This window comes from Rhinolophus ferrumequinum, chromosome 24 (assembly GCF_004115265.2).
Source record: "Rhinolophus ferrumequinum isolate MPI-CBG mRhiFer1 chromosome 24, mRhiFer1_v1.p, whole genome shotgun sequence".
Taxonomy (NCBI): Eukaryota; Metazoa; Chordata; class Mammalia; order Chiroptera; family Rhinolophidae; genus Rhinolophus; species Rhinolophus ferrumequinum.
In genome coordinates, this window is record NC_046307.1 from 20,052,687 (window position 1) to 20,077,581 (window position 24,895).

At 41.4% G+C, this 24,895-nt stretch overlaps 1 protein-coding gene across 3 annotated transcripts in view; it reads right to left on the bottom strand.

Annotated features, from left to right (window-relative positions):
• Positions 1-23,901, bottom strand: part of PPP2R2B (protein phosphatase 2 regulatory subunit Bbeta) — a 406,024-nt gene extending 382,123 nt beyond the window's left edge. For 2 of the 3 annotated variants that reach the window (XM_033096833.1, XM_033096831.1), the window contains exon 1: positions 2,237-2,730. In XM_033096833.1, coding sequence (XP_032952724.1) covers positions 2,237-2,315 — 79 coding nt within the window. In that variant the 5' untranslated portion in view covers positions 2,316-2,730. Of the gene's footprint in view, positions 1-2,236; positions 2,731-23,538; positions 23,617-23,734 lie in introns of those variants that run through there. The other variant, XM_033096832.1, reaches the window with a different exon arrangement.
• Positions 23,902-24,895: the final 994 nt, after the last annotated feature.

The window sequence follows — 24,895 nt, forward strand, 5'->3', positions numbered from 1 at the left end:
GGATTGTTTGAGTCATTTGTACTTATTTGATTTTCACACGGATATATACAAATTATTCACTCTCTGCTTTTCCAGTTAAATAAAATATGAAGTTCACAGCCATAACTTTTCCAGAATAGACTACAGGGTGACATGATTGCTAATAATATAAAAAGAAGAAGGCAAACTCAGATTCATTCTGACATATTTTTCTCCTCAAACTCTAAACAAGTGTACCTAGTTAACTAGTGACACTGTGATGTGTTTGAGGAAACCACTCGTGGCTAAAGACAATGTAATACATTTTTTAAATGAATATCTAAGAAAGTGTGTGGGGCATGAGACTCAAAAACGGATGGCACCAATCATGTAGCTTTATGGAGAACTTTAATTACCATGTTGAATTTTCAGCATCCTGGGAGTGGGTCTTTCTATTTCCATTTTACACATAAAATTGGGCATGGAACTGTTCAGTGACTTGGCCCTGCTTGCCTGGTATTTAACTCATGCCTTTCCATTACGCCCTGGTGCCTCATCCATGAAATCAGTGTGTGGCAGATGCTATGATCCTTGCCCACTGTCTTTATTAGGTTTATGACACATTTAAAGACATGTCTCCCCTCCCCCACCCCTAAATCTGGTGATAGTTGGTGAATCAGAGATTGTTTGTTTTGACGTGAATAAAATGGGATTTTCATTGTGAAGGAATAAATGACTTACATTTGATTAAAAAACAGTTCCGGGAAGCTCTCGTGGTGGTGTTTTGCCTATGCAACAGGATCTTTAGTTCAATTACTATACAAAATAGCAATTGAATAGACCAAGTATTTGGGTTCTCAAAGTCTTAAACCCAGTGGAGAGGACAGGGGACCAATCAGAAACAGTCATCTAGGCAGCTTCCTGTATGAGTTTAGGTCTTTTGTATTTGGAAAGTTCCCCTGGAGGTTTCTATCCATGACACCCCCTTTTTCTTTCCAATAAGCTAAGGACTTACTAAGTCCCTCTGCATGGGGGGAGGAAAGATTTCTCAATGGGTCATCTCCTTTAGCTACCAGGAGAATTTTTAAGGGAAATCTCCAATTGAAAAAAAAAATCTATGAAATATCAATGTCTAGGAAAAATACCATCCTCAGTCTCAATTCAAGGGTGATCCCAAACAGCTACTCCCGTTTCTTGGAGGGTACTGATTGAAAACCACCTTATGGTATAGTAAACGCTTCTCTCCTGTTACATAGGCAGCCCCCAATCCCAGGCTCCTACTCTGAGAATGAGAAACGAGAGCAGGCTTTCAGAATAGGCTGCTCACAAGCTCGGTTCCGGAAGAGTGTGGCTGGGCTGGAGTGGCAGCACCTCACTATCCTCGGTCCTCTTCAATCAAGTACCATTTGTAGGGCAACCCCAAAGGCTGAAAAATGGCCAGCTAGTGGCTTCTCTTGAAATTGCTCTTTTTATAAGGACGTGTCAGATCAAAAGAAACAGGCAAATCACATGGAGAAGATGCATGACCAGCTACTGACGAGAAATGTTGAAACCTGCAGTGCTCAGTGGAAGAATGTTTACAAGGCACACACACGCATACACAGAAAGTGCACACACACGTATGCACATCATGCTAGGTTAGAAGGCAGCAGGACCGGGAACTGGGGACTGTTTGTATAAGGCTCAGCTCTCCCTCGAGTTAAGGCACTAACTTAGGACCCCCCACAAACCACATTTTCAGCAAGTGCTAAAAGTCAGCTGTGTTCTTCCTGCTCTGCAACGCAACTACAGACTCTGAGCAAACCAATCCAACAATCGGCACTCCACAGTCACGGAGTGAGCTAATTCTATTTTGCTAATTGCTTTCTTGGACAGGTACCAAATTATGAAACAGACAGTGACAAAACCTAGAGCTTGGGTAAGTGTAGGTGCCAGCACCTGCAGAAAATTCTTTCCTTAACATTAGTTCCAATTACTTGTTTGCATGTTAAGCAGAACACGGGAGACTGGCAAAATATTTCTGAATTTTTTTCTAATCAGCTGTATCAGCTTTGAGATCACCTTTGCAACATTATCCTGCTCTTCAGAAAATACTTCCCTTGCTTTGTAGAAGACAGACTGATTCTAGAAGCAGATCAAGTCTGTCAGATCCAAGCTTTTGCCAGGAACGACAGTCATCTAGTAGCTTGAGAAAACAGTATCGGCTGAGCCTGTGGGAAGTCATACAGCAGCCCACTTTTTCCCACCCACCCAGACACTCTCCCTCTCTGGTCTGTACCTTCTGTGTGGCAGCTGGAAGAGAGGATGGTATTCGGAGGTCTGAAGATGTAAGGCAGGTAACGAGAGAAGCATTTCATCTTCCAAAAATAAAAAAAAAAAAGAATAATAAAAAATAAAAATCTAAATAACAAACCAGTCTCCTGAATCCATGAGGATTCTCTCGGCCTTTAAAGCTGGCTACATCACCAATATGTGTATGTAGGTTCTCTCCCAGATCTGCAAAGCTGGGAAGCCCGAGGAATAACTGGAGCTGGGTCCCATTTTGCCATCAGCGCCAGGAAGCACTGCCTTACATTTCTGCATGCAGCTCAAACTCAGAAGCCCCCAAGCAAGCCGGGATATACGCTCTTCATTGGCTGCAGCTCCTCCGAGCAGGATTTGCTGAGTAAGTCAGTCCTGCCTGTAAACACACGCTGAATTGCCCTGCCTGAAACCTCTACCTTTTCCCGTGTGGTCAGTTTCTCTTTTAGCAATAGAAATCCAGCAGGATATGGGAGCAGTGAGGATAAGTGACCATCTCTTATTTAGCTGAAAGATCAGATGAAACAAAGACAGCATAGTGTTCCGCCCTGGAGAGGGATGGCTGTTAAAAGGAGCTACCCGTAATGCCGTGGGTCTCAGGAATATTAAAGTACAGTGCAATGAAATGGGTCTCTGTCCTTGCTTAATCTAGATTTAGTTCTTTTTTTTTTTTTTTTAATACGAAACCCAAACAATAGGACCATTTATCATTTAGGTGAAGCCCAAAGCTGGATTGAGTCGTCGGTGACAGGGCTAACACAGACAGATTTTGTGTTCTACTACAGCTTTCTTTTTCTCCCTGCTGTCCCTCACACCGAGGCAACAACTTGGTTCGGAGTTATGCTGTACACATTTAAAGCCACAACCCAAGAATAGAGACTAAACCCTAGAGAACTGACCCTTTACCAACCCGTGTACCCTGACAGCACATGAAAACAGGCAAAAAGTTAAGTCGCTCCAAGGATTATACAACTTTACCAAAACTCCCACTAGATGTCACATGAGAGGGAGAGAGCATGAGAATATGAAAGGACATGAGCAGTTACCAGATATGAGTAATTGGGGTTGGGGAACTGGTTTGGCTTTGACCCATGAAATCGTCATGACTTTGGACGCCTTATCACTTGAAGCCAAGCACAGGGCATCAGTTCGGGATTTTATAAGTTCCATCAAAGACACTATTGTATATAATGAAGAGAACGAGGCAAATGTCTTTTGTGTTGCATTTGGAGGCACAAGGAAGTGATTTAAATGGTCTTCGAAAGAAAACCAATACTCCCCCGAGTGGGATTTTTAAAACGGAAATTTAATAAAACAGTGTGAACTTGAAATCTGGTAGAATTACTTTTAAACCTTTATGGGCTCTCTTCTTTACAAAAATATTTCAGTTAGCATTGAAGAACTGGGCTCATCTGCCCCAGAGAGCAAAGACTTGGAGCCATAAAGTAACCATACTGCCAGTCCAGGCCGTTAGAATGTAAATCGACTCTTCCACCAATATGCTCTCTCTCTGACTTTTAGACCATTGTGACCTGATGACAACTCCTCGTAGGGACACGACATTTAGCCTATCTTATAACACATCACTTCCTTAGACCCAAAGACCTAGCAAGGATGGGCGATCCCAAGGAAGGTGCTGTTTAAACAATGCCTAAATGGTCTAGTTTGGTTGTGTAATGGCAAACTCATGACAGAAGACCAGATCCACAGGAGTCTTCCTGAGATATACTGAACATCTAACCTCTGATCAGCAGCAAGTCCGAGTGGAAGGAGTGTGGGCTCTGGGGTCCATCCGACCCAAGTTTGAATCCCAATGCATCCATTTACCAGTTGGATGCAAAACTTTAACACCTGTGAGACTTTGTTTCTGCATCTATAAAATGGGAAGAGCAATAAGGTTTTCCTCGCGTACTCTTGGATGAATTGAGACAATAAACATAGGAGGCACCAGGCACATTGTAAACACGATAAACTGTCAGTACCGACGCTGTTTTTACTGTTGCCTTTCTCTGAGGTTCTATGGCCATGCACCCACCTCAGAGCAGTGAAAAAGCAGGTGCTAGGTTAAGAGGGTGCTGCTGCAATCAGACCCCAGGGTTAAGCCTGCCTTTGATATTGACTGACTGTGTGGTTTTGAGCAACTTAACCTCCCTAAGCCCCATCACTTATCTAACAAAGATAATAACAGAATCATGTACAATATTGTGAGGGCAAAATAGGATGGTTCATACGAAGGGGTTAGCACAGTGCTTAGCACAATGTAAGTGCTTCGTAAGTTTAATTGCTATTATCTGTAACATTAGTATCGGCCTTTAATATCGGCCCTTAGAATCACAGTATCATATTGTATTTACTTACTTGTCTTGTCTAAATAATGAAATTGTGAACTTCTTGAGGGCAATATCGATGCCTAATGTATTTTTGTATCCCTTGTGCCTCACTGAGGTCCTGGCCCAAAGCAGGTACTCAATCAATATTACTTGAATAAGTGAATGAACGAATGGATGAATATGTATGGGAGACCACTTTTGAAAGATGTTTCCTCCTTGTTGTTTGTAGAGGTCCTTTTGAGCAAAAATAAAATGAATCCGAACCCATCATAAAGCTGGAATACACTATTCAAGCAAAAATATGATGGAATTCATGAATAGCCATGCTTCAACTCTACATGGTTCAGTCTTAGATAAACAATAGGCATTTAGTAAATACCTCCGGAGTCAATTGTAGGCACTTAGTAAATACTTCCTGAGGAAAAAATATATTTACAATTATCCTCAAAGAACACAGCAAAAAAAAAAAATTCCTCAAATCCTAAAAACAACAACAACAGCAACAACAACAACTACTGCCTCCTCCGTTAGGAACAAAAGAACAATGAAGCCAGTACCCAAGTTCCAAAGAGGCCCCTCCAAACCAGCCAGCACTTCTGGACCTCAATGAAACCGTCTTCTCCCATCCCAACTTAAAATGACTGATTTTAGGCCAGGCCGATGTGCCCTCTCTACCTGGATGCAGAATGGGCAAGGGGCAAAAAGAACAAACGTGACACTTTGTGGGACAGGCGATTCTGATGCAGGTGGTTTGCACCGCGCCATTCTCACGGTTTCACTGTGCTTTTGCATATGTTTCTTTTTGGTTTTCTGAACAACCCTATGCTATAGAAGAGAAAACAGGCTGAGAGAGTGTCATCCTTTATTCAAAGACAAACAGAGGAGATCCAGTGTTTTTGCACCAGAATCACCTGGGGGAACTTGTGAAGAATGCAGATTTCACAGCCCTCAAACCTATTGATTCAAACTCTTCTGGGATAGACATGGAATCTGCATATTTAACAACCCAAGTGAGTCTTACTTTCAAGTTTGAGAACCTCTGGAGGAAGGTATTAATTTCACGCTTTGGCTGGAAGGGTCAGGGTAACAGAGTTTCCAGGTGCCCTCGGCCTAGATCGTTTGCCTCCCCACATTTGTCCATCAGTTTTTGTTGCCACCCTGACGTTACATCAGGCATTAGGCTATACAGGGATAGGGATACAGGATAGAAGATACCTTCCCTGTTCTAAAGGAGTGCATAGTCCAGGAAAAAAAAAAAAAAGGACTAACAAACTATTCTAGCACAGCATCACAGAGGCTGACAGCAGGAAGAGGTTCTGAAAAGATTCTCTGGGATCACAGAGCCCTGAATGGTCCATGTTAGAAAGCCATGCTTTTGCATTAGGCATTACTTACCAAAAGCTCCTATTAAAAGGCAATTATCTTACTGGGAGGCATAGCAAATGAACAGTTAGCCGTCATTAACTCCATAAGTGGAATTAGACTCTGATACACCTACTGTCCTCACAGATAAGAGCAGGCTCACCAGGAGAGGAAGGAGTCTTTGTAAGGAGAGGGGAGGCGCCAAGGCACTGGCCAACGTGCCTGGAGGGAGGTGCAAGAGCAGAAACAGGTCCCTGAAAGAGAATCCAGGAGCCTAGGAGGGAAAGATCAAGGTGACCTATTTTGGGTGCCATGTGAGAAGGGCCCTGCAGCCTGGCAGAGCCCAGAGACAAGAAATTCCCCAGATCACTTCCACATGCCAGGTTCTGACATCAAAAGGTGGGGCGGGAGAGGCCGGGTTGAGGAAGCAATTAGTTGGGAGATTCTTGAGTGCTGTACTATGGACCAGGCTGTTCCAAGCTTTTCTGTAGACTGACCTTCTGGGAGATCAGAAGCCATCACTTTTATCTTTCAAAGTCCCAGCTGGAGCCCTTGCCTTGGGGACAATGGATGTGGCGCCTCCCAACAGCCTGGTCCCTCTGGTGCCATCCCTGTTGCCTGCTCTCATTGAAGCCCAACTCTGATGAGAAAGGGACCCTGATTCTTCTCTTCTATCGGGTCCTTACCACCGCCTTTGGGGACATTTCATCATTACAGTTTTCCATTTTGCAAAGAAGGAAACTAAATCCCAAAGGTAAAAAACAGTTAGCGTATTTAAGATCAGTCAGGATGAGCCTGCCCAGGTCTTCACGCTCAACCAAACAAATTTCTATTCATTCTTCAAGTACTATATTAAGTAAAATGTCGCATCTTCAGGGAGAGGTTTCTTAGTGCCACGGGACTGGGTAAAAACCCCCTGCTATAGACTCTCAAGTACCATCCTCCCCTTTCCCTCACTCTTTCATTATTGAATATATTTATTGAATATCGGCTTGTGCCAGGCACTGTACACGGTGCTAAGACATCAATAGTAAACAAGACGGATAAAATACCTGCCCTCTTCTTTGATTAGCAGCACCATTACTAACACAGAGGGCCACGGTGAGGATTAAATAATTCATTAAAATGCTTAGAATTCTGTGTGGCATAAAGTAAGTGCTATTCCATTACATTGATAACTGCTAGTAAATATATAATTCCCTTGCCAGACGGAGTAGCAGGAGGGTAGAATTTTGATTTTTCTCTGCTGAATCTTGAGAGTTAGGTTCACTGCCTGGTGAATAATAGGAATTCAATAAGTATGTGCTGGATTGAATTGAGTTGAACCAAAAAGGAGAATTCTGTCAGAATTTACATCACGTTCCTCACACTCTCCAGCCAGTGTGTGACATTCACCACTTGCTACATTTTGATCGGGAGAAAGAGCAACCTCTTTTTGGTGAGTTCATATATCCAATCATACACTTTAATGTTTTTAGTAGCTATTAAATGCTTAGGCATGCTTCTTGATGTTGTAGATACAACAGTAAATAATATATTGAGGTTTAGCTCATTGAGTTTATATTCTACAAGAAGAAGATAGACAATCAACAAGTCAACATTATATCAACAAGGCTATTTCAGATGGTGGAAAGAAAATAATGATCCAGCAATTCCACTCTGGGTATTTATCCAAAGGGAAAAAAAAATACTAACTCTAAAAGACATATGCACCCCTATGTTCACTGCAGCGTTATTTATACTAGCCAAGATATGGAAACAGCTCAATATGCATTGAAGGTTTACTATTTCCAAGACACAGTGCCAAGGATTGGGGGAGCAGAGGAATGTATAAGGCACAGAGTGTAAAGGGAGGTAAGAAATAAAGAAATTAAAAATATGAATATATTACAAATTACAGAAGGACCAGAAGAGAATAACAGATAAAGTACAGAGTAGGGAACTCACACCTAATTGGGACATTGGGTCAGATTCCAAGAAGACTTCCTGGAGGTGGTGGCATTTGAGATAGGCTTTAAAGGACTGGGAAAATTTGAATCTGTAGTGATGTGAGTGGGAAGAACATGCTGGTAGGAGGTAATAATTAAAGCAAAAGTTTAAATGTAGGGAACCTCAAAAATTATTAGAGGGGACAGTAAGTACTTCTGTTTATGAGACTGTCTATATAACACCTAGTAAAATGTTTCTTAGTGCTATTTTACGAACATGAAAATATTACATTTCCTTCCATTTTTACTATATAGTTATTCACAACTCACATTCACTCTTTCCCCTACTTACTCTAAATTAAGGGAACTGTAAAACAAATTTACATATATATGGCAGATTCTGATGTTTATGTTTGGCTATGCACTAACTAGCTATTTGGAAATAGTGGACGTCAACCTCTCTTGTCCAAGCTGGACAACAAACAGCCCAGTTATTCAGTCTGTGTGATATCTTAAGGCCTTTGTAAGAAGGAAGCATTTCAAAGTAAATCCAGAATGTGTTTCCAGTTCCTCAGAAGGAATGGCCTCGTCTGCTTCCCTTTTGTACATCTCTGGGTTTTTAATTAAACCAAGAATGACAGGAAAAGAAATCAATATGCTGAGATAACAACACAGATGTTTTTATCTGTGGCCTTCTCTGACTCTGACACCTATTTTGGCCTTATTCCCCAATATTAGACAGCACTCCTCCTTTTTGGATAGATGAGAACATGAGAGGATTTTAAGGTAACCCAGCCCATGAACCCAGGCGACAAGATCTTAGCTTCTGATCCTTAAGCTACCCGTTAGTGATACAAGAAAAGGCATTTGAGGGACCGGGTGTAATGCCTGCTCTGGACAACACTTTTAACCTCAGTTTTCTCTTGATGGAGAGGCCACCATAGTAAACCTGTCAGGAGGTGGCAGGGGAGGAAACATTCTACCTGTCGCTCTTGAGGTCTGGAGCAAGGCTTGCGCATTCAGTGAAGCAGCTCCCCTAGGAGTGCCACCAGAGTTCTGTTTGGCCTGCAGAGTATTTATTTGTAAATTCAAACATCATGCTTCTCAATGGGCTCTGCACTCACTAGTCTCTCTGCCTCTGGAGAGACTGACACACATAGATTCTTCCTGGTGCTTCCATGCGCTTTGCTTTTACAGCAGGGGTTTCTCAACCTCAGTACTACTGACACTTGGGGCTGGATGCTTCCTTGTTGGTGGAGGGAGTGGGGCCAGGGTGCATGCGAGGGAGTGAAGGATGGGGTGGGGGTCTGTCCTGTTCATTGTAGGAGGTTTAGCAGCCTCCCTGGCCTCTATCCACTAGATGACAGTAGCAAGCCCTCCCCACCCCACTCGTGACAATAAAAAGTATCTCCAGACATTGCTGACTATCTCCCTCCCCTTCCCACACCCATGGAGAAGCACTGCTTTACAGAAGTACGGCCTCAGAGACCAGGGTTGGTGTAAGGACCACATTCATAGCACACAAGTACATAGCACACAACATAATGTGGGCAAGTATGGCATTTGAGTAGAAGAAAGGAGAACTAAGTCTCAGTTTTCTCACCTCACTTCCCCACAGATCGGGTGCATAAATCCTATAAAACAATATTTGTGAAAGTGTTTCTGAAAATTTTAAAATATAATGGTGTTGCCATTTGGTCTAAGCTGGTTCTTCAGGCCACCACTGACACTGGCACATTGAAAAACGGCAGCTCTCTTCTGCAATAAATAATTCAAATTTGAAGGAATCTCATCAACCAAGTTTACTGACCGGGAGTTGAACTAAGCAGTAAGAAACATCCTTCTTGCTACCGGAATGAATTTTCTTCAAGTCTCCTGTCTCATTGGTCTTTGCTGATTGGAAAGCTGGTGTTCATCCATTCATGCATGCATTTATTCAACAAATATTTGCCAAGTACCACCATGTGTGAGGCAGTGCACTGGGCACTAGGGATTCTTAAACAACTTGTAGTTGTAGTACACACAACAGATACAGCCCTGCTTTCATGGAAATTCCTGTCGAGTAGAGGAAACATACAAGGAGTAAGGATATTATAATACATTTGGCAAGTGCTATGGTGGATAATATCCTGGACTTCCTAGAAGGGCCACTGAGCTTAGAGTTAGGGAAACATTACTAGGAGAAGTGAAACCCAAGCTGAGATCTGAATGATGAGTAGAGCTTTGCCAGGGTAACAGAGAGTGAACAACATTCTGGCAAAGGAGAGAATGTGTGTAGTGCTGGAGGTGAATGAGGGAATATGGCACAAGAGAAAATGTGGAGCACAGAGGACATGAAGGAAAACAGCGAGGCCGGGAATATCCTAAGAACAATGAAGAAGGTTTCAGGGAGGCGAGTGAATGTGTGCACACTAGACATAGTACTGGAGGTACAATGTGAACAGACTGGAGGTCGTCTCAACAAGGAGGAGGATGGAGAAAACCAAGGAGTCTGCTTTGAGATCCAGAGGAGAGAAGATGGAGTCCAGACGAGGATTGTGCAGTGGGGTTGGAGAGAGGTCAAGGAACTCGAGAGATTAGGATATTTAGGAAGAAGAATGACATAGCACTTAGAACAGATGAGCATGTGTGTTGAGGGAAGTTAAGAAGGCAGAGTCAAGGATAACTCTAACTTGGGCTTCTGGAGGAAGTCACTGGAGTTGACTACGGCCATTGCTACTAGTAACAGAAAAATGAACGACTGTTTCAGGGGCCCCGGGTGAGCGCAGGTCCCTGAGCTACTAACAAGCATTATCTCATTTAAGTCTCGCAATATCCCTGTGATATAGGATCTATGATTCTTAGTGCAACAAGGCTCAGAATAACCTGCTCAAGGCACACAACAGGTCACGACAGAGCCAAGATTCAAAGTCAATTTCCTGACTCCAAAGCCTGCTAAACCAAGTGTCTGAACTCCCACATACAAACTTAATTCACTTGGGTGTTTACCTGTTAAACCATACGTCGTCTGGTTACTAACAATAGCTTTGGAGGAATCACTGAATCATTTAAGCTCTTTGAATATCAGTTTCTTCAGCCAAAATCTGGGCATCGTTTTAGAATGTCTCCTTCACAGAGTCAGTATAAAGAGTAAATTAGCCCTGATATTAATAACGAGAGAGCAAGCACTTATTGAACACCAACTATATTCCATGTTGTGTTGTAAACACTTTACATACAAGCTAATTTCATCCTCAAAGGGTCCTTAAAGAGGCTTCTTTTATTGTCCTATGTTATGGATGAGGAAACTGAGACACAGGCAGATTAAATGCCATACTCAGAATTGCACAGCTGACCAAGCCTGGGTGCCCATTTCTGGAGCCTGTGCCGCTCCCCACTGTCTCATGCTGCCTCTGCTGAGCAGTGAAATCTTAGAAAGTACCCGGCAGCATAAGAGCCTACAAGTAGTTCCTGGAATGCTGTACATGCTGGGTGCTGGCTACAATTTCTATTCAATGTAAAATGTATCCTATTTTCAATAAATGCCCGTCACTGTATTAGCAAACAAGCTAGACGCAGCCCCTGTCTTAATGCCCTCATTGGACTTCTGGAAAGCTGTTTCTAGTCATGACTTTTTTCATTGTCAAGCCACCCCTGCTCACGAGGAGTCGGAACTTGTCCGTGGTTTCTGCAGAATGCTTCAGAGGACACTGAGGGAGCCAAGCCTCAGCAGGAGTCCAATATGGAGCTCTGAGCTACACGGGTGTGATTAACCGGAGTGTCAGACAAAAGACCACGCAGAGGCCCTTGGATGGGCTCCTGCCTTCCTTTCCTCCATCTTTATGCACCTGTTTGTATGCAAGGAGAAAGTATTTCAGTATCAAGGGGAAAGAAAATAGCTGACTGATACAATGGAGTCAGAAAAATCTATCGAACAGACGTTTGGTGGCCAGAGGTCAGGAACCACAGAGTTGCTGTACTTTTTAACTGGAAAGGATATCAGAGAGCTAATCTAGTCCCATAATGTCACAGGGGAACCTGCGTGGTGGAGACGTTAAATGGTAACGTGGAAGAGTAAATGTGTCGCTTTGCTTGTGTCCCTTTTCCTTTCTGCACCTCAGTTCCTCCATCTATAAAATGGGGAGATTGGAAACGATCTTCCAGTTTCCTTCAAACTCCACCATGTTATGAATTCAAACATTCAAATCATAGAGCTACGTATTTTTTTTAAATTAACATCATGTGGACAAATAATACTTTGATTAGGAGTAATGAATGTTAATGAATTGTACACGCTTGTTGATGACGTAGAGGCAGGTAGCCATCTATAATTTTCTTTCACCTGCTTTGGCATTCTGTTGATAGAAGAGAACCTGAGACTAGAATCTTCTCCAGATGTTTATCGTTCTTACAAAAGACAAGGCTGTCTTTGCACCCAGTGATAAGTAATTCTTTCCGTAAACACATGAGTCTGATGAACATGTTAAACTCATCTTGAAACAAATTTATCAAATTTATCAAATATTAAACATTAAAAATAAGTAATTATCTGGGTGGTAGGATGACAGGTTATTTTTACTTTCTTGTGATTTGTGCTTTCATCAGCAGAACAGCTAACATGTACTTAGCATTTACTCTGTGTCAGGTTCTGTGCTTTATGTGGATTATTCGTTGTTTGCTCACAACAAGTCTGTGAAGGAGAAACTATTTTCCTCCCATTTTACAGAGGAAGAAATATAAGTTAAATCAAAATAACGTATGTAACCTATTCAAAGTGACACAGCAAGTGGTGCCGCTGGGCAAACCCAGACTATAGGGATACAGAATATCACTTTATGTGAAAAGAAATGCAAGTATTTAAAAAGTAACACCTGGGGTGTGGTGTGGTTTGGATACTGTCCATGAATCACTTTTTCATATTTAGTTTCATGAATTGGTTTAAGTTGCTAATAAACAACAACATTTTTTAAAGACAGCTTATCTTCATCAAGCTGTAAATTACTAAAACACATTCTCTCTTAGGTACATCTGATGAGAAGTTGTACTTTACATGAATCATGGAATAATAAGAGAAAGAAAGTAAATTCTGAAGCATGCGTGTGTGGTAAGTTGTAGAAAATTACCATCAGTTTTCCTTGGAAAACAGGCCCTTAATATCAATATTTGGAAATCATTACTGCTTAAATATCATTTGTGTAGATCCGTCAACATTGAAATTCCCTGGTACATTTGATCAATGATGTAGAGTAAGAAGCGTACACTGAGAAACGGCTTGTGCCATAATTTGGGGAAAGGTTGTTTTAACTCGTAATCAGAAGAAATACTCCTGAAACAATAGGTAATAATGATTCATAAGAAATAGCTTAAAAATTATGGAAATGCCATGCATAGTAAAGCGTAAAATTTTTAAAAACAGATCCCACATTCCTCAAACTGCAAGCTAAAAGGATATTGTCAGTTCCGTGGGCTCCTGACTGCGTGATTTCAACAACTGAAAGTCGATTTCCGGCACTGACTAAAACTAAAATTTTACAACTTCTTATTGTAGTCCTGGGCAAAGGTACCACTGTGAGTGCCAGACCACAGGCAATTTTTTTATTATGAGAGGTAAGGTATGAAAACCCTAGGTTGGAAGCAAGAACGAAATAACAGAAAAAGTCTGAGTTTAAAGGTGAGGTTTAATTTTCACAATACAGCTTCAAGGAAGGATATATTATTGAAGTTCTCCATGGAGGTGAAATGCCCTAGGCTTCTGAGTGTCAAATTACCAGTCCTCCTTTTTACTATTAGTTCCTAAACCATCAGGTACCTCCATGATTAAAATCTTCTAATGGCTTCCCATTGTCTCCAGAATAAAACACACATTACTGACCATGGCGTACAAGACCTCACCTGACCCTGCCTCTGTTCCCGCTGTACCCTTATCGTTCTTCTACTCACCAGTCCAGTCTTCCTTCTGGTCCCACCAATATTGCTTCTACCTCAGGGCCTTTGCACTTACTGTTCCCTATGTCAAAACTCTATTCCCACAAGTCTTTTGAACCTGGCTTCTACTCATTATTTGGCTATAGACTCAAATGCCACCACTTTAGAAAGCCTTCCTAAATATAGAAATCCTGTCTAATATAGCAATCCCCTCCCCTTGCTCAGCTACTAGCTCATTACCATGTTTATATTCTTCATAGCCCATGTCACCATCTGAAATTACATTGTGTCTTTGTAAGCTTGGGTTTTTTATTGTCCGTCTCACCCACTAGAATGTGAATTCTCTAACACCAGAGACCTTGGCTATTTCGAGTGCTGCTGTGTTTCCAACTCCTAGTGCCCAATACATATTTACTGAGAAAATGGATGAATGAAATGCAATATTCTTACCTCAACCACACTATTATAAAGTTAGCTACAATCTCCTTTTTCCTTTTTCTTGTTTTAAAAAAACTCCACCTAATAGATTTAAAAAAAAAATGCTGAAGAAAAAGACATAACACTTATTTGAAACCTTGGGCACAAAACCAGGAACCACCCTGCAGTGTCCATGTGCTTAATTATTTATTCTCAGCTTTTAAATTCCATTAACAAAAAGACATAGGCAATAAGTGGGATGATGCTGAGCCTGCTTAATTAGCAACATAAAAAGAAAACAAAAGGCAAGTAATCACCCAGCCCAGACTCCAGCTGTAAAGCAGTCTAGGGAAGCTTGCCCAAGTCAAATGGAGTGAGTCAATGTACCGCCTCCCTTTGGCCCACGGTAGCAATAGACTTGGTTAAGCCACATCTGCCTCTTCTTCCTGTAGTGGACACTGCTGTTGGACTACCTGGAAGTGTACCCCATTCCTTGCTGCAAAGCCCAGATTTTAATGTGGTATCCTCCACTCAGAGATGACCATCCCATACCGAGCTCAGATGCAAGTTGGTGGAAGCCAGTTGGCAAATCCCATTTTCATTGTCAATACTGGTTTAGAAGTGGGCTTATGCTTCAGACTGAGGCCAAAGGGACATCGAAAGAAATTTGCTGGGGACATTTGGGGGGAAAAGATTCTCTTTTTCTTTAATCCCAATGTCCTTTCACTGGGTATTGTTGTGTCTCAGCGGGATACTCGGAACAGCTGTGGTTGTCCTGGGACAACACTGAGATTCCAAGGACAGCAAGGCAGGAAGATGGAGAGAATCTGAGCCCTCCGTGCTATTCTTCAGCCAGGAAATTAATCAGCTCTCAGGGGGCTTCCTGTCTCAGGACTTTTTATATATATTGCTCAGATGTAATTTTTTCCATGAAGTCTTCACCATTCTTTTAAAGGGAATGCTCCTACGCCGGCACCCCATATATATGTAAACTGGGTTAGTGCAATAACTTCTTAACTGGGCTCCTTCCTTCTGACCTTGGTCCCTTACCATTCATAACTGACCTACTATTAGAAAGAGTGTTTTATAACCAGAGGCTCTCTGCCTCATTCAGGCAGAAGTCCAGCCCTTTACAACCGTCTCTACGGCCCCTGCTGGCACTGGTCTGCCATCTCTCTGTCTGCCCCCCTCACAATTGCCCCCTTTGCTCATATAATTAAAGCCACACTAGCCTTACATCTAGTACTTGAACTTACCAGATAAGATCCTGCCTCAGGGCATTTGCACTGGCTGTTACCTCTACCTGGAATTTTCTTCCCCAGCTACCCACATGACTTGATCTCTTGCTGTTTTCATATCATTGCTCAGATGTAATTTTTTACATGAAGTGTTCACCATTCTTTTAAAGGGAATGCTCCTACTCCTGCACCCCATATTGCTTTATTTTCCTCTATTGCACTTACAACCTCATATTTTATAATCTACTGATTTATCTGTTGTCTATCTCCCCTGCTACTGAATCTCCAGTACCTAGAATGCCTAGCACACAGTACGATGTTTAGTAGGTAGGTACTTGTGGTACTGAGGGAGGGATAATCATTCTTTTACTGTTCCAGATTGTTTGAGATGAACTTTTCTGTTGCAGCTGAAAGCATCTTGAGTGATGCATTTCCCTTGAATTGCCCTGTGACTAGTGCAATTCAAGGGAACTAGTGCAACCATGTTTTAAATTCATAGTCCTTCTAGAACAGAGTGCGCTCCACCCCAAAGCCATCAATTCATGTTGTGTAGTGGAAGATCAGCCGTAGAAAAATCACTGATAGAGGATTCAAAAGTTTGCTTTCTGGTCTCTATGAGACCTTGGGCAATTTAAAATGTATCTCTATCCGCCTTAATCTCCTCATTGCTATAATCTGTCTACTATCTGTAATACCTGTACTATCTCTTTTGTATCTGTAATACGAGATTATGAAACCGACTCTGGATATCTCCCCTGGGGTTATAGGACATAAATGACCCACGCCTGTTAAAAGCAGAAAAGTGCTATGTATATTTGTAAGAGATGGTTTTGACTGAGTTATTTTATTCTCCTGTAAACATTTATTATTGTGGTATTAACGGTAATAATGGTTTTCTTGTTGGTTTGCTGACATTTATTACTTACTGGAGGCCATATTCATTTAATCAATATTCACTGAGCCCTTCCTCTGTGCCAGAAGCGCTCTGTCACTGTGATTAATAAAACAAACTCTGAGGTCAGACAGGTGTGTGACTGGGGTAAGTTGTTCAAGTTCCTGAACCTCAATCTCCTCCACTGTGAAATGGGGTTCCATTGCCTCATATCTTATTGTTGTGGCAAAGATGAAACGAGGTGATACATCGAAAATTATTATTATGGAATCTGGCCCAATGAAGTCCGATTAAATACTATCATCAGTATTATTACTCGATCGTGGTAAGGTTCGTATAGTTCTTTCAAAGATCTTATTTACAGAGCCTCCCAACGTCATCTCAAGATTGCCAGGAGAGGACGAGTAATTTGCCAAAAGGAATAGTTGAATCCTAAAGAAAGCTTAGGTCACTGGCCTAAAAAGCCTGACTAACACCTTCCTTAGGTCTCAGACTGGAGGGCAGTTACTCTAGTAGGCCATCTCGCTTTATTCCCCTACCCCACGGTTGCATTAAGTGGGGCGACTTACTCTTTTTCTAGCACTTTCCACACTCATACTGGATTGTAATAAACAACCACTTGTTAGTATCCCTCAGGAGAGTGGAAATGCTTATGGGAAGGGAGCAACAGAGTGTTGTTTACCCAGCCCAGTGCGTGGCATACAGTAGGTGCTCCATAAATATTGGCTGATTAAGCACATTTAAAGTGACTGGCATTAGGGCATGGGTGAAATAAACAGCCATGGTGCTTCTTCTCTTTCTTGGCTTGGAAATGTTTAATTACCTAATGCTGCAAAGAGAACAGGACGTTTGACCTCAGCACTGTGCACGGAACCTGCTTCCCTCCCTGCCACAAAGCCTTGTAAGGCTCCTGTGAGTCCACGTCTTACCAGGCCGCCTTCAGAGTACAGCAAGCCTGCAGCTGCCTCTCACATCAAGACATCCCCCATCATAGCTGCGAAAAGCGCTTTCATCTCGTGACAATTTGTTCATAATCAGACCAATTTTGCTTCTAGCGGATTGGCGCCATGCACAAAGTTAAGTTGCTTAGGAAATCCCTTTGTAGACTACTCGATGCAAAGAGATTTCAGGCTTCCTTTTGACACACAGAGGAAAGCTTTTCACTCACTCCCTTTGGTGCCTTGGGCAGAAAACTGGGCTGCATAGTAGCTAGTATGTATTGGCATTCTGGTTTCCTTTAAAAGCACTCAAAATAAGCTCAGATGTTCTATCTGCTCTGCTCTCCCAACAGCCCTCTGATGTAAGGTAAGAGAATAGAATTTCTCAGTGTGTCTTATAGATCAACCTATGTTAGAAGTATTTGGGATGACTGTGAAATTAGCAAGCTCATTGACTCCATCCCAGACCTTCTGAATAAGAATCTCTAGGGGTAGGACCCAGGAATATGCATTTTAACACCCTCCCCAGGGGGTTCACAAGCACCGTAAGGTTTGAAAACCATTTGGTGACCTAAGGTTACTCACTGGGCAGCTGAACCCAGGTGAAAGTCAGAGATAACTTAACTTCAAATTAGTGCCTGAATAATAACCCTATGTTGGTGGCTTGAGGTTATTGGTCCAGAAAGCTCCTGTCCAAAGATGAATTCTTCCTGAAATGAGTTCTTATCACAGCTGCCACTACATCCTATATCCAGGAAGAGAGAGGTGAGCCATGCTCCATTTTGTATCTTTTAGGCTAAGATCTGTGCCATTTATGCTGCATAAACATCTGAGAAAGGTCATTTGTCAGTGGCTTCTTTCTATAAAATGAGAAGGTCATCGCCTTTACACTTCTTTGAGACAACCCAATCAATATTTTTCTTTTTCGGTGACAGCAAAGAGTCATAACCACTGAAGGAAAGCTAAAACATTATTTCTACTATGCTAGAATTTCTCAAACAGTGCAAAAAATCAGACAGCCTTGCAAATGTTTTAGGTAGAGGGCTCCTCTTTGCTAGCAACGCACTCGCAATCATCAGTCATCAGCTGTTAGTTTAGGGTGTATGAATGAATGCACCTCACATCGGCCACCAAATTGATATTTTCTCTCATTAGAAAACCAAATCAATAGGATGCTTTGTGCTTCCCTCTATACGAGTCATCTTTTCAGTGGGAGGGGAAGTAAAGAAGGTTATGCCCATGGAGCAAAATAGAATAAATATCATGGTTATTTCCCACAAATCAGATGAAATGAACTGTACTGACAGATATTGAAGAACTGCAGAATGAGGAATGAACAAAACATCTTATCATTGTAGTACCAGAAAAATAAAAAGACTATATGCTATCGACGAAGACAAAAGAAATCCAGAAATGCTATCGGGTGAGTCTGACTCCTTCCCATGTACAGAATCATGCCCCAAATCTAAAGAAATTGTCTGATGTCCAGAGTGGGTAATATCCAGCCTGTAAAGTGCTGACACTGTATACAAGTTCATGAGAGGAAATCATACATTATATGAAATGTGCAATGCTAGGCAACCCAAATACAAGAATTGCACATGGTGAGCCTTTCAATGTGGTAGTGACTTCGGAGAACTACACTAAGGGACTAGTTCTAACCACAGCAAGACGATGAAAACTTCCGGCCCTGGATAAGGGGTCTGCGGACTGCGTGTCAACGTGGTCTGCGTGACGTGTGCAATTCCATCCAGTTCACTGGTTCTAAATACCATCTCTGCGCTGATGCCTCCCTAATTTCTATCTCCACCTTGTATTCTCTCTCTGACGAGCCACCCTCACACACAACTTCCTTCTTGGCATCTACACCTGCGTGTCTTATACTCGTAATCATTTCACCCTTCATATGCTCAAAATAAAGCTCATGATTTTTCTTCCAGAAGGAGTTCAGGAAAGGCCGTCCCAACACGCGCTGCTTTGGTAGGTTGATTACTGAGAGCTGAAGGCACTTGGAAAACAGCAAATGTAGGGAAAGGCTTTCTCGGAATTCCCCTTGTCTGCCTAAAGGCAGATCCTCCAATAAGGACTCAATTGTCACAAGTCCTCTCCCCGGGAGTTTCAGCAAGCAGGAAAGACTGACGTTTATCACAGGAGAAGCGACTAGAGGTAGGCACCACAGCCAGACAAACTTGGTCACAAATGATCACATCTCCCATCCATTTCTCTAAAGGCCCATTTGTCTTTCCTAAAAACCGTCTACTCTCCTCTAAGATACCTACATCCCTGCTCCCCTTCCCCTCTTGAGATGGTACTTAATAGGCTCTCAGCTCTCACTGCCTTTTTTGAGTATTCATCTTTTTTGCCTGTGATGCCTCCATGAGTAAAATATTGAAAACAGTAAATCTGTATACCTTTTCTTCTGTTAATCTGTCTGTTGTCAGTTTATTTTATAGGCAGAGTTGTCAAACCTAGGATGGCAGAGGGCATGTCTTTCCTCTTCTGCCTCCCCAAATACGTTTATTTTCCATGTTCCCAATAACTGGTGTCCACAAACCACCCAGCTGCTCAAGGCCAATGCATAGGGGGTGGGGTGGGCAATCTTAATTCCTTACTTTACCTCTCCCCTAAAATCCAGTCCATTATCTCCAAAGTATGCCTGGAGTCCCTGCCTTTCTCATCATCTGCACCTTCTCCACTCGAATGAAACCACACTGTCTCTCATCAGAATTCCAATAAGAACTTATTTTAATGGTATACATTTCATCTTTAAAGTCCTTAGATGGCAAAGAGTTCCATGATTCTCAAAACAAAACCCAGATTCCGTAAGGTGACTAAAAGGTCCTGTCTGATCTAGCCCTTTCCTACCTGTGTCTGCCTCTTTTCAGACCATACAGCTTTCTCTCATCCAGCTCCACCCACACTAGGCTCTTGCATGTGCTTTGAAAATACCACGTTTTTTTCCTAGCACTGGGCCTGTCCAGTACTTGTTTTACTAGTATCTACAATGACCAAAGCATGGTTATTTGAAGGCTGGCACTTCCCATCCTTCAGGCTTTGCCTCAGGTGCCATCTCCTTCTAGAGGCCTCCCCTGGTGGCCATACTGCAGTGACTCCTCCAAGAACTTTCTCATGCCACCTTGTTTCTACCTTTCTTAGTGTGCATTACAACCTCAAATGGCCTTCTACTTTGCTACTTTTTTTATTGGCCAAGTCTCTCATTATAAAATCATTATTTTTTACCTGCATATCAAATGTCTTATTCACCTGGCACAGTGCCTGGCACACAGAAGCCATTTGATAAATACCTGTTGAATATTTGAATGAATGAGTCGGAGTGATATTCCTATTTCACCAATAAATCAATTTTATTGCTATTGTCTGAAATGAGCTGACGTGACTTCAGTTACATCTGTGTGGCATAGTAATAACTTTTCGGGCCCCAGCAAATTCAACTGGGGCCCGAATTCAAATTCAATCCTATGGCACAGGATGCAGAGTATCATTTACTGTCGTCATTCAAGCACCTCACATCCTGGGTTCCATCTACCTTTCCACTTTAGTCTTTCACTTTGATTCTGTAGGTACACTTGTGCCCCAACAAAATGAATCCTTCCTCTTTCTAAGTGTACAAACCTTAGCATTTTGCACATGCTGTTCAGGCCATTACAATATTCCTTTTCTTTATGTCTCATAAGTTCTGCTTCGTGAAATTTTCTGAGGCACTTGAGTAGTCAAAGAAGTGTCAGTTATATAAATGTATCAAATCAACACATTGTATATCTTAAACTGACAAAATATTATGTCAACTATATCTCAATTTAGAAAAAGAAGAAAAAGTAGGGTTAATTAAACAGATACTGTAAATCCAATTTTTAAATGCTTTAAATTGGAGAGTTTGGAAAATGGGCACTGCGATATATTGATAGTATGTATGTATTGTAGAACATTCGTTTCTCTAAAAGACCATTGATACTTTAAAGTTAAAAAAAACTATTTAAATATACCTACATAAAACTTAACCAAGGAATTCTGTTTTTGAGAGTGTACCCCAATGATATAGTCAGAGTAACTAATCATAGCCACTGAACATTTTCTATGGGCTGTATTGTTTAAAATATCAAATTATTAATATATTCTTATAGCATTTCTTCAAGGTAGATTTTATTATCCAAATTGTACGTATCAAGAAATGAAATCATGAAAAATTTGAAGTAATTTGCTCTGCGCCAATAAAAAGATGAGGCCAAATTTTCACCCAGGCATTTTAGTGTAAAACATATGCTCTTAATCACTCTACCACATAGCTTTCCCTGGATAAATGCAGAGTAGCTACTAAGGATGGTAATAAGTGTTGTTATAAATCTTGAAAATTTGGGTAAATAAATTAGGATGCCTACTGTTCATCATGTGAAAGATGATCACTATATACTGCTAAGTGAAAACATCTATTTACAAAACAATATTTCTTGTCAAAACCATTGTCAAAAACAATGGATGACTCCATTTGGGTAAAAAACAAACAAACAAAAACATGTTGATTTTGTCCATTATAAACTAGCCAGTCCTTTTCATGGTGTCTGGCACATAGTACTTGTTTGATGACTGAATTAATTGATGACTGTATATGTATATATATGTATATATATATGTATATATAATATGTACATATATATACATATTATTTTTTTTTCAAGAAGTTAGAAAAATATAGCACAAACTTTTACCACTGTTGATCTGTGGGTTGTGGGGTTATGAATGAAATTATTTTCTTAGTTATATTTAAAATGTTTGACACGAAGAACATATTGTTTTAGTAATCAGAAGAGGAAAAAAATCATTTAGGTTCTATCTTAAATGTCTTCTCTGCAGTAAGTCTACCTTTGTCCCCCCTAAATATATGAGATTTCTACCTCTGCTGTATTCAAAGTACTTTAGTCTCTAGTCAAGTATTTAAGATAATTAACTTGAGCTTCAGTTTTCTTCAAATTCATGAGGTCAGGGAGTAACTTCTTTTTTTTCCCCTTCCCATTTCTAACGCTTAGGACAATGCTGCCACATAGAAGACGCTCAAAAATATTTTTGATTAGATGAGCACAAAATGGGCCTAATAAGGAAAGCTCTGTCTACCTTGTAGGAGCTTTACGAAGCATTTACAAAGCTTCATTTGATAGTGCTTCTGAAAAATAGACGATGCCATACAAAAATATAATTTTGCAGATTTAGTCATTAATTTATTTTAGTGTGCTTATCCCCCCCTTTCAATATATATCATTTAGTTTTTGGGTATACACCATTATGCTGAGTGTCTAAAACTGAATTACAGCAAGATTACAGGCCAAAAACCTCCTACAAATTACTCAAAATAATTTTTACTCAAGAGATTTTTTTACTCAGAATTACAATGCTGTTGAATGACCCCAAAGTACACATGCATTTATGCATGTTAGTTTCCATATTGAAGTTCAACCCTGTCAACTGTTCATTTCCTCACTCATTAAAATTAATTTTAGACCTGTTCTATACCACATCTGGTATCTACACCTACCACCATTGCAGTGAAAAGGTTTCAGACAACCTTCACTGCATTCTACTAGAACAGCTAAACCTTGATTTAAAACACCCAGAAGTGCTATTCTGGTTACTTCCAATTGCCAATCATTCAGCTGTTTTGAAATGCAGACATCCTTTGGGAGAGTCATGGAGGTCTCCAAGCTCATGTTTATAAGGCAAGAAAACGAAGAGGATTAAAAACAAGTTCTTCAGGAGGAGGAAAACTACTGCATTATTCCAGGTAGAAGGCCCTAGGATAGGAAAATCTCTTGAGAGCCAGCAAGGCAATTATATACTGATATTGGGACCCAAAGTAGCCCTAAGTGACATGACTGGACTTGAGTTCTTCATGTGCGTCATGGGTAGTAGCAAATGGCCTTCAGTACAGAATGGAAGGAAGAGCTTAACCTCTGACAACCTTGAAATGTTGGGACTCAAAATTCTACAGAGCTGGAGACCATCCTGAAACAAGGCTTGTCTAGTGTAGCTTCTCTCTGCAAACCTATGTCACTGAAAGTTTATTTCGGTGGGAATAAAATAAACTTAAACAGGAACAAAGGGTAGGAAGAAATAATTAAGTCCATTTCTAGCTCTGAGTGCTAATCTGAGATGTACAGGGACTTACATTCATGGACCCCAAAGTGAAAGTTTTCAAATACAGAACCAACCAGCACAAAACCCCAAAGAGGCAAGGAAAGGGTAGGGGGTGCTCTCTCCTACCTTCTGTGACTCCAGTCTCGATAGCGCCTTTCATTTGGCTGAAGCACCATAGTGTGTTCTGGGTGAGCACCCCAATTCCTGAAAGCGACACAAGGACATTCTTCAGGTTGGATGAGTTCCCCATTGTTCTTAAAAGGCCAAGAAGAAAAGAAATACATAGTGTAATTTATGCATTTCTAATAGGAGATTTGCATACCAGGTATCATCTCCTCACAGGGAGACCCTAATGAGGTCTGGGAGAATAGTCGGTCCGCAACTATCACGTTCTGCTGTGAATCACGGCTCTGTCCCCTCCATCTGACCATGCCAGGACTAGTCTGAGCTGGAGCAATCGGAGTTTGTCCCTTCTCAGCCCCTGGCAGCATACTAGAGCAGTTACAGCAGGCCTGCAGTCACGCTCTGTGTGACAGCCCTTTTTCATGGGGATACTAATGCTTTTGATTGTCTTCCTTCTGTGGTGGTGGGGAGGAGAAAGAGGCAGTTCCTCAAAGGGGTGAGAGAAAAAGAAAAGCAATATTTTTCTAAAAACTGGTTTCACAGCTTGCATGGCTGAACAGCCAGTAAGGGGTCAGACACTTAGAGAACTTCCATCTCTCTTGTTTCCTTCCTGACTGCTTGCCTAAGTCAGAGCTGACTGGAGAGTAGAGGAAAGAAAACAAAGGTTGGAGATGGGGGTGGGGTAGCGAACCCAGGCTTGGGGAGTCAGGGGCTGACATACGGGGTCTATTTTGTTCCATGGGGATTTCTGTTGCAAATTCAAATTGGATCGTTGGCAGGGTGAAGTTTTCTGGTTTATTATGACTTCTGCTTTTTACAGATACAATATGCATCTAACACTAACAGATATACTAATACCTACATACTAACACATTTATAATATATTCAAGTCAAAAAGGTCCTTTTCTGAACACTTCTAGATGACACCGGTGCCAGTTTGCATCTCAACAGCTTGACTGTTCTCTTTTTCACAACATCACATGGTCAAATTTTGGGAGAGGGCATGAATTCAAGAATGATTATACTAGTAGGGATAAAAAGTCAAATATCGAAACCAATTGATGCTTTAAAAACACACACAGAACCGAGCCATCACGCTCACCGCCGGCAATGGACTTTTATTGAACATGGAAACCTTGATTCACTGAGCCATTCAAGAGTAGACTTGTTCCCCAAAGTCTTCTTCACTGTTGTTGACAGCGCATGGGATGGAAGCAACATAAAGTCGTCATGAAGAGCATCTCCTTTGCAGTCGGATGGCTCTGACCTGGGGTTAGTTCCTGAACATGATGAGATTCTGTTTTCCCATTTTAAAAATGGCAACAATAATAGTACCCATCTCTCAGAGTTGTCCTGGACA